The sequence below is a fragment of the Chamaea fasciata genome, unplaced genomic scaffold (genome assembly GCF_029207755.1).
Source record: "Chamaea fasciata isolate MVZ Bird 193981 ecotype frontalis unplaced genomic scaffold, bChaFas1.0.hap1 SCAF_5, whole genome shotgun sequence".
NCBI lineage: Eukaryota > Metazoa > Chordata > Aves > Passeriformes > Sylviidae > Chamaea > Chamaea fasciata.
The window spans coordinates 5,796,926-5,814,107 of NW_027094090.1; the positions used below are offsets into that span (position 1 = coordinate 5,796,926).

Here is a 17,182-nt window from a genome sequence, read left to right on the forward strand (position 1 = left end):
TCTCTTTCCCTCTCCAACACAGTCTTCTTATTCAGCCTGTCTGACTTGCTATTCCCTTTTAACCTGTTCTTGAGGCTCCTTGAGTATATGGGAGGTTGTTTTATCTGATGTCCCGGTCTGCAGAAGCCTGTGGTAGACAGGTGCTTCCACTGGGCTGGGCATATATATCTTTGGGGTAACTAGAGCTTCCTATTGCTCAGGGTGGTATTGTAGGGCACGTACCAAGGGTTTTTCCAAGGAGGTTAATGATTTTGGCCAGCACATTGAACTTGTGTTATTTTCAAAAAAAAATCTGGACATTTAGCCTTTCAGATAGGGTCTTCAGAATGCCAGTTGCCTTTGGAAATCTTATAGATGGTACCTGTACACAGGTGTTTCAAATATTAGACAGCTTGAAAAATCTCTAGTAAGTCCACTGACCTATTTATGTCACACAACCAACCTAAAATCAAGCCTTGTTAAAATGTTCTCCAGCTTAACCTTCCTTATCTGGTTCCACATTCTCCACCCTATTACATATTTTGTAAACCTGAATAATATCTTCAATGATTCTTCTCTGCTCCATGGAAAATGAATTTAGTTTGATAAAGCTTTTCATAGTAGCTCAAAGTGTTTCCACTAAAACTTGAAATACGTTGGCAGAAAACATTTAAATCTGCCTTTCAGTGTGGGGATGTTTGGAGGTCTTAAGGGTATTTTTTTTTTGGTCTAATTTTCCTTTAATAGAACACTTCTGTTTGTTGTGTTTCATAAATGTGAATTTTTTTGTCTGATTTCAAAGCCTGCGCTAAGCCCAGGAAGAAATGTTTGCATCTCTCCAGATAATGCATTAAATTAGGATTTCTTAGTTGAGAAAACAGCCCACATTTGGGACAGTGCAAAGGTAGATGCTTAAATTTAATCCTTTTCTTGATATTCTTAAAGACAAAATACTGCACTGAATGGAGATGGGCATAAGTGTGTACTTCCAGTATGCCTTGGACCACGGCAGCCACATAAATCATATCCATGTTTCTAGCCAGATATATCTCCCCTGAATCAATCCTTGACCAAGAGCTCTTGTTCTGTCCTTTGTAAACATGTGTCATAAGAGTCCCAAAAGATGGTTGTTTCAGTTAAAATTCGCCTTGAAGCTTAATTTTACATAGATAAGATTTAGCAACCATCGGTGCATCGCAGTTGTACAGAGGAGATAGTGGTGAGGCCAGCTTCAGCGCATTGGCAACACAGAAAAGCAGGCCAGGAAGTGAGCAGCCAGTGGGACATCTGATATTTGAGTATTTCCAAACAAATTAAACTCCAATTAAACTCTTTCTCCCATACATTCTGACTAAGTAGCTTTGACCGCAAGAGAGTCTAAGGACACTCGCTCTCCTCCATGTGCTAAATACTTCCTCTTAAGCTTGAAAGAGTATTCATTCAGAAAGAACAGAGACAATACAATCCCCCAAACTATTAATTTTTTTATAATTGTAAATTTATAATTTCAATTTTGCATACCCATGGAAGTGTCTCCCTACAGCATTGTTAGAAATGATTTTTTAAAAGCCTTTGCTTAAAAAAACATGAAAGATTAAGCTTTCATTTTAGTAAAAATCCCCTCAGGCAATAAATAGGTTCTTTTGTCTCTTGGCCCTGGAAAAAGAATTAAAATGGTTTAAATTGCCTATGGTTAAAGTAACTGTTTCTTGCAATTATCAGATGGTAGTGAATAAAAATTAAAATGAAATCATGAAAGACTAAAAACCAGGTAAAGGCATATTATGTCTTTCATGAGTTTCTCATGGGTCTTTTGAAGACTCATTTAATCATCTTTCTTGTCTTTTATTTTGATATGATAATTGTTTCCATTATTTACTTTAATCACCTCTATTTAGTTAATTAATTCTTCACTTTATTTTCATTTCACTTGCTTAGGATACTTCTTTTGTTTTAAAGGCAGGTACCTGTAGTATTTCATAACACAAGGATTTGGGCTGGGGTAGCTTGTACCTGACTCCAGCTTTGTCTCATCCAGTTTGTCTCAGTTCCCTTTGGGTGGGGACCTGGAAGTTTGCATTTCTTGTTAACTGAGAAGGGATTTTGGAGGGACTACTTCAACTGTAGGTATCCACACTGTAAATATCCCAATCTGGGCAGGGTGAATCCCAGCTGAGTGTAAGGAACCTTTATTCTCTCCTCCAGAGACTGTCCTTGACACATCCTGTAAATGGATCATCGAGCAAAGAGCTGGCAGGGAGGCTGCTATTCCAGAGCCTGCAGAGATGTAGGGTTCATTCAGTGGGTGGTGGGAATGCCTGGAGGTGGATGTGAAGGAGGGACATATAAGCTCAGAACCAAAGTATCTGTCTCTAACACTGTCTGACATTTAATTTCCCTCAGTTGACCCACTAGCCTAATTCTCCCAAGGGTAATAATGTGTATTCTGACTGTCCTGGGTGGTACAAGGCTAATACAGCACTGCAAAATGTGGATCAGTCAGAGCAGGTTGGTGAAAGCCGTGTCCAGTCAAGGTCTGAGTGTCTCCAAGGATGGAGATTCCACAGCCTCTGTGAGATCATTTCAATTTTGTTTCTTCAAATTCATACATAAGTGTTTGCTTCAGTAACCAGTAGGAAAGCCCTACTGTGTGTAAATGAAGAGACGAAACATCTAATTATATATCCAAATTTATCTGCATGAACATACACAATGTAATTTCTGAGCTGTGGGGGGATAGAATTGCTAAAACAGAAGCTAATTCAGTTTCAGACTTAGGAGCCTTCATTTTCCATGACATTTTCATGATTATGTGATTCTCTAAACTATTATTTATTCACACAGCTGAACTAGCTATTCATGCTTCAGTAAAAAACTCTTTAGGTTTATCTGCTGTGTAAACCTAAGAGAAAATATTTGGGGAAAAAATACTAATAGGGTAGAAAGTGAGAAAGTGAGACTTTTTTCCTTTAATGACCTCTTAAAATCCAGCACAGCTTTTGTCATATTATATCAGTATTCAGCCATTAACTCTTACGCTGAAAAAAAAAAATCTCCTAAGCACAAAGGTCTAAAAATATGCATTTTCAGACAGATGCTGACATTGAAGAATAACAGTCCCCAAAAAAGGAAGACTGTGAAGTATAGAATAAACTGAAAAAGAAAAAAAAAAGATTACACTGCCTTTCCTGTAAGAATTAATTCATTCTTTCCCTCTGCCCAAAGCAGAGAATTACAACTTATAGCTATCATCCGTGGCTCATTATTTTCTCTACCCCCTAATCTAGTATGAAGATTGTCTTTGTTAGTTGAAGGTGTTCATGTTGTGAGCACAATTGTTGAAATGGTAGAGACGTTATAGAATATACAAGATGCTTCAGCTGAGAAGCAGTGGAGAATGTTCAAATAACCACTCTTAGAAGATTTTCTTTTTGTTCACTTCAGTACAATACGTTTTTCTCCAATCAGTGGTGCAAGGCTGCCACCGTGACATTTTGTTAGAGGCCAGTACACCCACTGAGATAGTTGTGATTTGCTTCCAGGATGATCCAAAAATAACCTTACCAGTAGGTGTGTAGGAAGGTCTGACAGTTTGCTAAAGACTGAATTGAAGTAGATGTTTCATGTTGGAAAAGGTCGGTTTAAAATGCAGAATGGCACTCGTCGTGCTGAAGTACAAACTGATTATTTTTGTGCCATTTCATGTGGCATTAATGCATGTTCCGTTACTGTAAAATCATTTAAATTAAGCTTTATTCATTTCGCAGAACATAGAAAACTTCCCTAGTATAATTTTCATTATTTTTAGGATACAGTTGATAAATATAAGATACAACTTAAATAAAGGTTTTAAAATACAGTGTATGTACAGTACATACACTTAACCCAAGCATATGTTTTTAAATTTTGTATTTAAGTCTAGTTATATAAATAGCATTGTTACCTTAGTGCTTGCAATGCCTTAATGCTGACCTCAGAACCAGTATTTTAAAAAAAGTATGTTTTCAAGGAAGCCATGGAAGAAAATCTTGCCTTAGCACACCCGCATCCCATTGCCTGTTATTGAACTGCATGGTTCAAGGAGATTTGTGGCAGGAGAAGTATATTTCTGAACTGTTGTGTGTCAGGTGTCTTACACACATGGTGTTAAGTTTCTGAGTCTGTGGTTAGGCTCCTAAATAAGTGAATTGACTTTGACTGCTCTTAGTGCCCAGAGATTATGCTGCTTCTTGGAGAGATATATTGGTACTAAGCCCGTCTGATAATTAGGCCACCCTTAAGCAGGCATGTAAGCACAAGTTGGAGCCAAAAATAGGAAGCTGGGCATGTATTTTTGACCTGTATTTGTATTTTTTAATAATGTTTCAATGTGTCTTAAATGACTAAAGAAGAAAAGAGAGGGAATTCTGGCTAAGAATCTTCCAGAGTCCCTGTACAGTAAAAGGAGAGGTTATGGATTCATATGGAGCCTCCCTGGAACAGCACTGTCTCTCCCTGGTGTCCTCATTGGAAAAATGAGCCAGGATGCTGATGAAGGATACTGATGGCAGCACACAGGCCATCAGTTTGTTGTTTGCATGTTTGTCCCTTAAAATGTAACAGATCTTTGTACATTCTCCTCTCAGAAGGGTTTCTGAGCAGGTGCCTCAGTGCAGCCTGAAGGATCCCAGGGAGGTTCAGGCACTGAATGGGCTCAGGGTGGGCAGAACTGCTTTGTGTAGCAGTGTGAGGCTGCCTGGCAACTGTAGGGGTCATTTTGGCAAAGCTCCTTACCTGTTTTAGAATCAACATTATCAGTTTATGAATTTTTGGTACAGAAATGCCCAGCTGTTTCCTCAGAATTCTATTAATACCGAAGGACAGAAACATGTGCATATTTTCAGTCGAGCATTGTGCTAGTTATTTTTTTTAGGTTTGTTTTTTTCTTTCAGGAAGCAGCATACAGTACTAAACCATGGATTAGTAGGATCTAATTCAACAGGAGACATGTTTGTTTTTTAAACATTATTACATTATCATCTTCCTAAAGTATTAAATCCATTGCCTTAGCACATTTCAGGATTTACTTTGCTTGCAGTATACAAATAACACGTATAATACATTATATTTTGTAAGTGTCTCTCTACCCCACTCTTAATCTCTATTTCAAGCTACAAGAATCCCAGTTTATCAAAAAAACCCTTTTTTCTTTCTGTTGGAAGCACTATTTGAAGTTCATTCAGGGTTGCTTTCTGCTAAAGAAAGATGATAATATCAGCTTGCCTACACAGGTAGATATGTGAGCTTATATGTAATATATCTTACAAGAAGTTACAAGCCCAGAAAATGCTGCAGTTCATAATACCCAAGAAATAATGTAAATCTTAGAAAAACTCATGCATTTGAAAGAGCTTTCAACTACTGCCAACACTGTTCCTTCAATCCTACTGGATTGTGCTTGTGTCCATGGATACTCCTGGTCTGTTTACGCAGGGCAGAAAAATTATAATTAATAGTAAAAAAATATTAATTTTAAAATCTTAATATTATTTCTTATAAATATTAATGTCTTAACCTAATTGTTTTAACATTCTCTCTGCTTTAATATGGGGCTACTGAACTATTTTATGCAATGGCCAAACAAAAATATCTCCAACAACTACATGAGTTTAAAACTAAGTAAAGTAAACCCTCAACTGCCTTTGCTGTTTGCAGGACAAAAATGTTCAATATGGATGAAAAGAACCAGTGTCACAGTGAACTCAATATGACTTTACAAATGGTCTGCAAAGGACCTGGCTGAGTAATTTTACATGAGGCAAGATAATCCTCAAGTTCTGCAGCTCCCAGGGGTGAACAACTGCATTTTGCGGATGTGCTATTGCAATAAGGTTGTGCTTTCACACCCCACTTAAAAAACCATCTGCCGTGGAAATAATTGCATGCGCCTTCAGGATTTGTAACTCCTTTAACTACAAACTCAAATTTTCAATATATAGTCTAGCTCATCTCTATTCTAAAATGCCATGGATAGGTCTCCTAAGTGTCTGAAGGAAACAAGTCTTCTAGAAACGCCTTGTTGTGATGGAAAGACAAACCCTTTCCAAGGACTCTTTACCTGATCTTAAGACAGATATATGAGAGAGGTGAAAAAGAAGATTAATCAGGCCACCCTTTCCCATGTACTAGAATTTGAATTGGCATATATGCATGTGGTAAGCACTTGTAGAACAAGAACATTGCTTACCTTGAATGATAGCCTTGGACTCCGCTGACACTCTATTTTTCTTTATTTTTTTCCTTTTTTTTTTCCTTTTTTTTTTTTTTAATGGAGAGTTGCTACTGCATGTTGTTTGTCAATGCTTAGTGCTGAAAGTGTGTCAAAGATGTTGCAGGCACACCGGGGGCCATGTGTAGGAACCTGTACTCCAGGCAGGAGATCCTGGCCTCAAGTAGAGCCTTCTTGATTTCAGATCAGAAATTCTTTGGAAAGTGATTTATAAGTGGCTGTATTCTGAAGTGGCTCCACATGGAGGTCATTTCAGCATCAGGGCATGCATCTCGGAACAATAGCCTGCTCTACATTGTGTGAGGTAGCTGCAATAAACATGAGAGCACAGCTGGAAGTTCCCTGTAGAAATGGCTTTGATGTGAACTCTGTGGTGCTTCAAGGAGCACAGCCACAGCCCTTGGCCCCACTGAGTTAAACAGAGTCATAAGTGCTCAGTAATTCTTCTTTGTTTTCCTCATATTGTGGTGATTCAATTTGGTTTGATTTCAGCTAGAGTTACAGTTGGAAATATCTGATGGTCAGCCGTGAAGCTGAACTCTAGCCAGTCCACTGTGCATTATTATTATGTTCCCAAGCCACTCTAAAGTACTTCCCACCCATAACCAAAGGCAATTTATCATTGTGGTGTGCTGGGGAGAATGCACAACATGTTGCAGGCACAGTAGTGAAGTACAACTTGTAGTTTACTCTAGAGGTGGATGTTCTTCAGTGAGAAATGCATTTCAACAAAGCAGAAGCATCAGCATGGAACTGGCCCAGAATATTAACTTGCCTTTTACTATCTCTCTCTCTCTCTCTCTCTCTCTCTCCCCCCCCCCTCCCCCTCTCTCTCTCTTCATATTCAAAATCTCATAGGAAAATGTGCCCTTAAACACAAAGATTCACAAAACCAGCCTAGATTCACAAAGACATGCCCAATCAATAAACCCTTGTTTGTTAATATGCCTTCTGTAGATAGATAGGTTTGGAGGAAAATTATGGGACAGAGGGTTAGAAAACTACAAAAATAACCAATTAATAAGTTTGTCTGCCATGCTTGTCGTACCTTTGCATTCTCTGTTTTCTCCTCCTTGTTTGCACTGCTGTGGAAGGCCCATGGTGTAGACACTGTAATTTCATGACAGTCATAAACATCAAGATAGGTGTTAACATAAACAAGGATTAAAATGAGTGTCCCTGATTTTCCCTTCTCCCAAAATTTCTTAGCTCTCAAAAACCCATGCAGTGCTGAACAGTATGGATTTGTGAGCCTAAAGTTATTCTCCCATTGTTGAAGAATTGGCTTCTGAATTTGCAAAGAATTTGAATGAATTGGTTCACCTCTTCATGTTTTCTGGGTTTCTTTTTATTCTTGTATAACTCAGTGTTCACAAAGGACTTCATAAAATATAAACCTGTTTTCAGAAAGCCAGAACCAGAAGGATTACCATGGGGAAAGACTCCTTCCTCTCCTCTCCCTCTCCCTCTCTGTAATGCTTGCTCTCATTTGCTCATGCATGCACACAGATACAAAAAAGAGACCAAATGTTGAGTGGATGGCATTTTCCCTTCCTCCTTTGTTCACTGCTGCTTCTCTTTCCCTGTTCCTTGAGAAGAAATGGACAATCTTTCATGGGCACAGTTCACCTGTGAGTAATGAAGAAGCAGAGGGGCACTGACTTACTGGAGAAAGGCTGTGATATTGGTATATGTCTTTCTATATTGTCATTCTTGTTTCCCCTGACTCTTTCTTGCTCTCTTGCTTTTCTGGTGCTCTTTCCCTAGAGTTTATCTGTCACTTTAATTTTATCCTATCCAAGCACAAGCAGAGCACTTAAACTTCCTAGAATCTTCCTTTTTGACGTGTCAGACAGCACTTCCAAGATACCAGAAAATGTGCAAGTTTTTGATTCTTTCTCCACACCAATGACAATGTGTTTGTCAGAGGACCTTATGGAAAATATACCTCTCCAGACCAGGAAAATCTGCCTCACCTTTGCTAAAATCTGCCCTGAGAAACAGAACAAGGGCCTGCTGGTGCTGCTAGCAGCAGCGAGGCCACCAGTTTGTGCAAGGGTGAATACTCCAGATTGGCTGGAGATCACCGTAAAGGGCAGACAATTTAATGCCAATCACACATCCTAGTTAGATTAGAATACTGATGAGCCCTAGTAAAAGGCCAACTGCATCTTCTTCTAGCAAAAATATTAAAATGCCCCCATTTCCCCCCCTCCCCCTCCAGATTCTCCACAAGAATAAATTAAAACTTGGAGGTGTGGTTATTATCACAGAATAATTAGACCCCATGGGATTAGAGACACTCAACGTTTGCTAATGCCCCTGGGTTGTGATTATCTAATAATGATGATGCCTCTGTCATTGCTTAATTATTCTTCCCCTTTAAAATGTTCCTTCTGCAGTCAGAGCCCGTAGAATGTGCTCATTTCAGTCAGAAACACCACTGCAAATTCCTGAGAGCAATGTCACATGGGCACCATGATTGACTTGCCCACTTCTCCCCCACACTGTGTTTATAATCCTCATTTCATAAGCTCCAGCATTACTTTATTTGAATCATTCCCCTTTTCCATGAGACATTTCATTTGTGAGTTTAGGAGAAAACTCTGTGGCCTCCATCTCTTCAAAACAACCATTTGGTGTTTGTGCTACATAAAGATAACACACCTTAATCAATTGACCTTAAATATATAAGATCAGATCTATGCAGAATCCCTCCTAACTCTAGGTCGATGGTCCAAACTCCCACCTACATAACAGCCTTCTACAACTGGGTGCCATACTCTGTTTAAGAGAGTGCTACCACAAAACTATAATTTAGTTTATAAACTCTTACATTATATAAGATAGTATAAACCAAAGTTGGAAGCTTTGCACAGACTTTGTCCAACTTTGTCCAATACCTTTACTCTTTCAGTCAGGCCAGCAGGTGTTCCTCATGTTTAGATACGGTTTTCAAGACACTGTTCCAAACATCATTGGTTATTGCAACTAAAGATTAGAAAGAAAACAGGGAACGTAGCCTTAATCTGATTATCCTTAAATCCAGTGTTGTCTCTTAGCTTTATTATCCTTCTTGGACTAAGCAAGGGACAAAGGCACTTTTTGTTTACCCAAGAGATTCTGTGTACTAAACAAAGATTTTAAATTCAGCTGGCTAAAATTAGAGATTTGTACTTTGGGTTTAATATTTCTTTTCCTTTTGTCCCTATAATTCTCTTATAGACTCTTAAAATTCTCTTCTGTCTCTGACTGAGGAGCTGTTAGAAATGTTATTTTTTTATTTTCTTTTTTATGGCCTTTACTCTCTTTGTGTGATTTCTTTATATCCTTTCTTTACATACTTCTGCTGTGATTTTATTTTCTGTGGCACATTGCTGAATCTAAGAGGAATCTAAAACCTCAAGGAAAGATCCAAGGTCAGAACTTCTTTTGTTAGATGTAGATTGGGCCCCAGAAACCTCACCCACACAGTTTAGTTGTGACAGCCTAGAATCAAAACCACGGATGAGAGTTAAGTGGCGTATTCAATGTCAACCTCTGTTTCTGTAAACAAACCCAAGAACAGAAACTGGTTCTACTCTTCAGTTTTCAACACATCTTCGTTCTTCAGCCTTCTTTCATTCTGCCTTAGTGTGAGCTGACTTTCTCTACTTTTCTCCTACACTGCTCTAAATCCCATAGAATAATGGAGGTTGGAAGGTCATTCAGGACCTCTGTGGCCCAGCTCCCTGGTCATGTGAGATCAGGTTGCTTGGGGCTTGATCCAAGCAAGTCTTAAAAGCCTCCAAGGACATGGATGGAGCAAGCTGGGTAATCTGTTCAGTGCTTGACAATCCTAACAGTACAAATGTTTTTAATTATATCTGAACAGGACCTCCCTTGTTTCAATGTACTTCTCTTCCCTCCATGTACTAATTATCTATCTAGTGGATGACCTCCTTATAAGAACAGGGAGGCTGCTTTAGGTTCACCTGGAGCCACGTCTTCTCCAGCCTGAACAAGTCCAGGTCATTACAAGATGAGTGCTGGAGCCCCTGACCAATTTGCTGACCTTCCACTGAACTCCCTCCACCTGATCAATGTTCTCCTTGCAATGAGAACTCTTCGTCTCTGTGGAGGAGGGACTCAACCTGACAACAGAAAAATAAACAGGCAGCACTAGCTGTTGGGAAGAAAATGGCACTGACTGGCATGGAAATGTGAAGCCATTGAATGAGGAGCATTCATTTGGCAATGAGGAGCCCAAATCTGCATGTAATATTTAGATGTGATATAACAAGCACTGAGTAAAGAGGAAACCTGGATCTCCTGGCTCCTCTTCCACAGTCCAGGATGCTGTTTGATTTCTTTGCTGTCAGTGCATGCTGCTGGTTCATGGTCACCTCCCTCCAAGACCCCCGCAGGTTGTTTTCAGCAAAGCTTCTACCCAGCCCATCCATCCCCTGCTGTGTTATTGAAAGGGATTATTCTTCCCCAGGTGCAAGACTTTGCAATTATCCTTGTTAAATATCAACAAGGTTCCTATTGGCCAGTTCTGCCCATCTGAATCCCTCTGAATGGCAGCCATTTAGTCAGCATCAGTGTCAGATCCATTTTATCTGGCCCTTGGAGTCAGTGAGCTTAGGAAGGCAGCAGAAAATCAGAAATACACCCAAATTCAGTACAAAAAAGAGGATACTGGACCTTCTCTCTCCAGCTTCTCATGCATAGTCACAGAGATGATGAACCTAAAATTTGTGGGCAATATTGATCCCTGGTGCACTACTACATCGTCTTAACTGGAGCAAAAGAAGTACTTTGAACACTGAGTTATTTAAACTCTCCATTAAGTAAAACAATAGGAACAAAGTTGTGGTTCACAGGTGAGAGGAGATAAGCAAGTGGCTGATATCAGACTAAACACTGAGTTTCCTGTTGTGCCATGCATTTGTAGTGACAGACAATTGTGGAGTGTGACCAAGGGCTGCCTAAAGGAAAGCTGTCAGCAGGGCTGACACAGTTACCATTGTGGATCTCTGTGTGGAAAGTCCCAGCATAGTTAAGCCAGTCTTGGAGCTGCCCTGAAGCTCTGCAGCACCAGAAATCTGGTTCTGCTCCAGAAACATAGCTGCTCTTCACATGGATGGGGTTGGCAGGGTGTAGAGTAACTCTCCACGCCCACAAAGAGCTGAAGCTGCCCTTGCTTTTCTTTGCCCAATCTCTCCACTAGTCCTGTCTTAAAACCAAAATAATGTTTCCAATAAGAAACTTCACTTGAAATATTTATAATGCCTCATGTGCATAGTGTCTTACTCCAAGACTTGCAGTTTGTGTATCATTTCCAAAAAGGATGCCCGTGTTGAAAGAGAAGGAAGGGAACAAGCCAAGGTGGAGTGGAATGGAGAAGTGCATAGTTTACACTGCCCATAAGTAGTGCTAAGTTAGCACATATAGCAGGGAATTTCCAAGAGGTTTGGGGGTTTTTTGTGGTATTGGACTTTCCTGAGCAGTCATTGGATTTTTTTTTTTCTTAGACGTTTACCAAAAAAATTAAGGAAAGAATGAGCCTGACGACACACTGCAAACCATTTATCTTCTAAAATACAGTGGCACATATGTGATTGGAATAGGGCCTTTCCTTCAGTGCGACAGAGGTTGGGTCTTTTAGTTCTTTGTCTTCAGCAGCCTTCTTGGATCCTGGCCTTCACTGTGGGAAAAGGATTCCTGAAGATGACAGAGAGGAGGACATCTCCTCTTGAGGAATGGCTGAGGGAGTTGGGGTTGTTCAGCCTGGAGAAAGCTCCAGGGAAACTTTATTGCAGCCTTTCAATACTTAAAGTGGGTCTGCAAGAAAGATCAGGACGAACCTTTTAGCAGAGTCTGTAGAAATAGTACCAGGGGCAATGCTTTTAAACTAAAAGAGGGTAGATTTAGACTAGATACAAGGAAGAACATTTTAATTATGAGGGTGGTGAGACACTGGCACAGGTTCCCCAGAGAGGTAGTAGATGCCCCACCCCTGGAAACACTCATAGTCAGGTTGGATGGGGCTTTGAGCAACCTGTTGTAGTTGAAGATCACTCACTGCTTATCTTTAAAAATGCCTTCCAACTTAAACCAATCTCTGATTCACTTTATAAATTGGCCTGAGACATGAGAGGGGTGGGATTTGTCCAAGGCTGTACTACAGACAAGCATAGGTCTCTGGTTTCAGTATAGCAAGAAGTTCCACCAAGGAACTTTCACCATTCCTTGGTCTGGGGTGAAGAAAGTAAATAGGCAAGACAAAAATGTTCCTGTGCCTTTGAGATGCAGCTTTCTAGGAGACAGGCAGCAACTGTGAAGAAGCAGAACGTCTTGCAGCAAAAATCATAGCAATTGCTTTATCCAGGGCAGCACAAGAGGTTTGAGGGGAAACTGGGAAAGGCACCAGTAGAATCTGGTAGTTGAGCTCATCCATGTATTCTTTAGGGCAATTCAGCACAACCTGAAATAGAAATCTAAAGGTAAGGTGTCTGAATTTGAGGTCTTTAAATCTCAGAAACAGTCTAGTTTTGACTAGACTAGCTTAAACTAACGACGAGGCTGCCAAAGATGGGGAAATTAATTCCATCCACAGTGTGTGTAGCAAAGCCAAAGAAATATTTACACATCATTGCCTTTCCTAGATGCTGTTATCCTGAATCTAGTTTTCCAGCTGAGGCAAATCCAGATGATGTAAATCATTATGACTCTATTGACATAAGCTAGCCAAAAGAATGGCCAAAAGTTTCTGCTAATTCCTGTTGTTTTTCTAGGTTGGCATAGCTTTTAGGAATTGTGTTGAAGTGTTATTTAAATTAAAATCTAAAAGAGAAATGGCTCATTGCTAGTTCATTTTTCTGTTAAAAAAAAAACCAAAACCAAAACAAAACAAAACAAAAAAAAAAAAACTGACCTAAAAAGGGGTTATAACCATTTATAGGCCAAAGTGAATGTTTCAAGAACATTTGAAAATGCCAACTCCTTCCAGCCTTAAAAATCTCCATGAGTGCAGCATTACTAGTTAAACACAAATACCTGTATTGTGTAGAGCAACCACGCCAAATAAAAAGGTGTTCTCTGTATCAAAGAGAACTCTTTCAAAGAATATATTAACCAAAGGCCAAGTTTCTTGGCTTGAAGCTTGAAGCTAATAGTGAAAATTTCATCAGTTAAATGGAGGAAGCACAATAAGAGGAGGGGTAGGCGCTGAACTCTTCTCTGTAGTGACCAGTAACAGGAGCTGAGGAAATGGCCTGAAGCTGTGCAAGGGGAGGTCTAAGTGGGATATCAGGAAAAGGTTCTTCACCCAGAGGGTGGCTGGGCACTGGAAGAGGCTCCACAGGGTAGTGGTCACAACACTGAGTCTGACGGAATTCAAGAAGTGTTTGGACAACAATCAAGCACAGGGTGTGACTCTTGGGGTGTCCTGTGCAGGGCCAGTAGCTGGACTCAGTGATCCTTGTGGGTCCCTTCCAACTCAGCGTATTCTGCAATTCTGTGAATGTTCTGGTGTGGTGGCTGGAGGGAGTTGTGATTTTTTTTTTTTTTTTTTTTTTTTTTTTTTTTTTTTTTTCATTTCTTTGGTGTCAGAGGAACCTGGTAAAACCCAATTTATAAATTATGTAGGTAGCCAATCTATTTTTGTCTTCTGGACAACAAAAAGACATAAATATAGAAAGTATTCCGACAGTGAATTATTCTTCCTTTGCCAGTACTCTGAGCATTTGTGATGCCCGAGAGTTTTGCTGACACAAGAGAGTTATACAGGTTCCCCCAAAGTAGTGCAGTCATTTGCTGTTACCAGAAGGCATGTGATTTTTCTTCTTTCCCTTCAGTTTAATATATGTTACAATTTTTTAGTTGAAAGGAACTAGAAAATGGCAAAGGACAGGAGAAGCATGGTCCTTGTCTCTAGATGGATTTCATCTGGGAGCGCACAAAGTAAAAGCTTTCAGCTGGTCTAAGCCTTCACACTTGTCTTGCAGAACCTTTTAACTTTTGTTTCATCTTCCTTTAGATTTCTGGGGAACAGGGCATGCCATTGCTTCATCTGTTGGTTTTATACAGCATTTTGTTGGAAATTTTCACCTCTGTTTATACTTCGGACCTTTTATAGTCCCTTTATGGTAATATTTTAGCTCATCACTGTCTTCATCTTTATTTCATACATGCAGGTCTCAATCAATTAGTGTGGGGTCTCTCAGGAAGCCTCATGCAGAGGTTTCTTGATCTCTCTGAGCACCCAAAAAAAAGGAGTTCCTTTCATTTCTATTCACCCCCTGTTCAATAGGATGGTGGAAACCACACTATGTGTTCAGTTTCTTTGTTCTCAAAGTAATATTAAGCCAAAGAGGAAAGAGCATTGTCTCACTGCATCTGTGAGGCAGATCACTGCTAAGCAGAAGTACCACAACAACATAACACTCATTCCTGAGGTTCTTTAGGGCTTCAACCAATATTGTACAGTGAGTATTTGCCAAGTCTTTATTCAGGCAAACTAGATAATCTGCATTGCAGCTTCAAGTGGGAGAAGCACTGAGGCACCTGTTCTTTATTTGCCTGATGGAATAGAGAAACTTGATACCAAAAAAAAGAAGAAAAGAGATGTTGGCCCCTGATATTGACCATCCCTGAAGCATGTGTTTGAGCACCCAGTAATAAGAGCCCCCATAATTCTCTGTGGGCCGCACAAGAGGGAAGGTTTTAAGCAGATTTTTTTTGCCTTCTCCGGCAGATGTGTTGACAATACATAAGCATATGGTTCTTGTTCACAGGAGCTGTTTGCCCCCAGCTTTAATGTAATTTACAGGCAGTTTTCTAGGCCCCATTTCTCTCATTTCTTAACTATATGTGTTTCCTCAAGAGAAGATGGTAATAATCCCCTAAAACACAAAATGGATGGAATTCAGTCCAGTCAAAACTAATCAGATCCTTCAGATCTGAGTTTTATGTACTTCATTTAAATTATTTGTTAATGAACATTGACAGGAACACAGACCAGTGTTGGTAAGCGGGAATTAACTTCGCTTTTTTCCTCTCTGTTGGTGCCCACATTATCTGAAAAAAGTGGATTTGTTGGGGGTTTTTTACTTGTTTTTTAATTACTTTTTTTAATCAAAGACATTATTGGATTCTTATTGCTTTGTGGGGACAGATTGAATAATCAAAGCTGCTTCTGTTTGCAACATATAAAATTATTTGTGTTGACATCACAGATGCTAAGAGACAAGGACTGCATAGCAGAGTCTGGAAATCTCTCTTCCCCCAGAGCAAGAATATTCTTTGTACTTTGAGTCCCCAAGAGTGTGAAAACTTGTCTTTGGTGGGTCTTAATGTAGCAAAGGCAGGTTATTTGTAGGTTAGAGCTTCAAGGTTTACCCACAGAGTGAAAAAGTTACCTCCTACTTTCCTTACTGGATCCTGTCAGCTCTAGAGGCTTCACTTTCTTGAGGGTTCACTGAGTAATGTGATGTGTTTGACAGTCCAAAAAAGCATCAAATAAAAGTGGAATTAACTATTTCCAGGCTAGGTAACGAATAGAAGCAAAAAAAGCCTGATTGTAGACATGATGTGCCTCCAGTGCATCATCAACAAAACCCTGACTTTAAATGTTCACTTTTCCTAAAATAATGCAGCTTTATAACAGAAAAAAAAAAAAAAAAAGAAGATTTTATGACTGGTACACAAAAGTAGGGCTCAGGAGATGGGCTAAAAATTTAATTGCTTCTGCAGCTTTTATGAGTGTGATTCATCTGGTATACCTTTACCTATCTGTGAGTTAAGTGTTTAATCTACACTCATTATTCAAGGCCCTTCTGTGAGACAGACAGGTATTTCTAGTTCACCCAACATATCCCAAATGATGACTCTTTATTACTTTCTTATGACAAGAGAGTGAGTCTCTTTCTCTCCCTAAACACATTATTTAGGTGGATTCATCTCCCCCACCTTCATCATTCCCTTGACATTGTAGCATCAAGGACATTTTTTCCACCTTTCCCCCTCTGGCAGAGCTTTTGAGATACATGCAGTATCACAGGGGTGCATATACATGACCATCTATGTACAAAGGCCAGGATAAAAGCCTGCAATAAAATTTATTGTAGTTACATTTTGTATTTGCCTGGTCATTCTTCTTATTCTAAGCTTCAGATCTTTAAATGAAGTTCATAAAGTGTCCTAGAGAATAGTGTCTTCACTTAGAATAATTAAACTTACTCTTAGAACATTTGGGGCCTGAAAGTAATCTGTTGAATGACAAAATCACTGAGTAATTCTTGTTTGCTTAATGATAGACTTTGAGGTGTGTGGCAAAATCACAAAAGCCTGGTTAGCTGATCAACCTGGGTTGTTAGATTGATTGACAAACTTTTGAGAAAGTGTTTGATCCCACACATACTGGCTTGGTATTATATTTGCAAATAATAGCACAGTACTGAATTTTGTGATCTAGTATTTGCAGTTCTAGACTCATCAACACTTCCCATGAACAATCACACTGATCACATCTTGAACAAGATTGGTCTTGTTGGTCTCATTTTCTGTTTTCCTTCTCCTTGCAAGTAGCCCTGTTTGTGCTCCTGTGTGTGGTTGTAAGCTGTGATCAAATAAAATAAACAAACTTAATTGCCTTAATTTTACTGGGTGTTTTTTTTCCTTCCAGTGGCTGCATCAACTGCTAATTCCACAGCTGGTGCGGCCATGAATTCTTTGACTTCTCTGGGTACTCTCCAAGGACTGGCTGGAGCCACTGTTGGACTGAATAATATTAATGCACTAGCAGGTACCGTAAACAGTGAGTATTTATTGCTGTGGTGGACAGCCTTCCCCAATAATCATGCCACAAAAACTACCAAATGTAAAGTGGTAATATGATTTTTAATCTCTACACCAAATAAAGGGGTCAAGTTGATTCAGTTCCATACTACT

At 39.5% G+C, this 17,182-nt stretch overlaps 1 protein-coding gene across 10 annotated transcripts in view; it reads left to right on the forward strand.

Annotated features, from left to right (window-relative positions):
• The window catches only part of CELF2 (CUGBP Elav-like family member 2), a 450,951-nt gene that overhangs the window by 413,535 nt on the left and 20,234 nt on the right, over positions 1-17,182 (forward strand). For 8 of the 10 annotated variants that reach the window (XM_066182701.1, XM_066182695.1, XM_066182692.1 and 5 more), the window contains one exon: positions 16,917-17,036. In XM_066182701.1, coding sequence (XP_066038798.1) covers positions 16,917-17,036 — 120 coding nt within the window. Of the gene's footprint in view, positions 1-16,916; positions 17,049-17,182 lie in introns of all 10 variants that reach the window. The other 2 variants (XM_066182693.1, XM_066182697.1) reach the window with 1 other exon arrangement.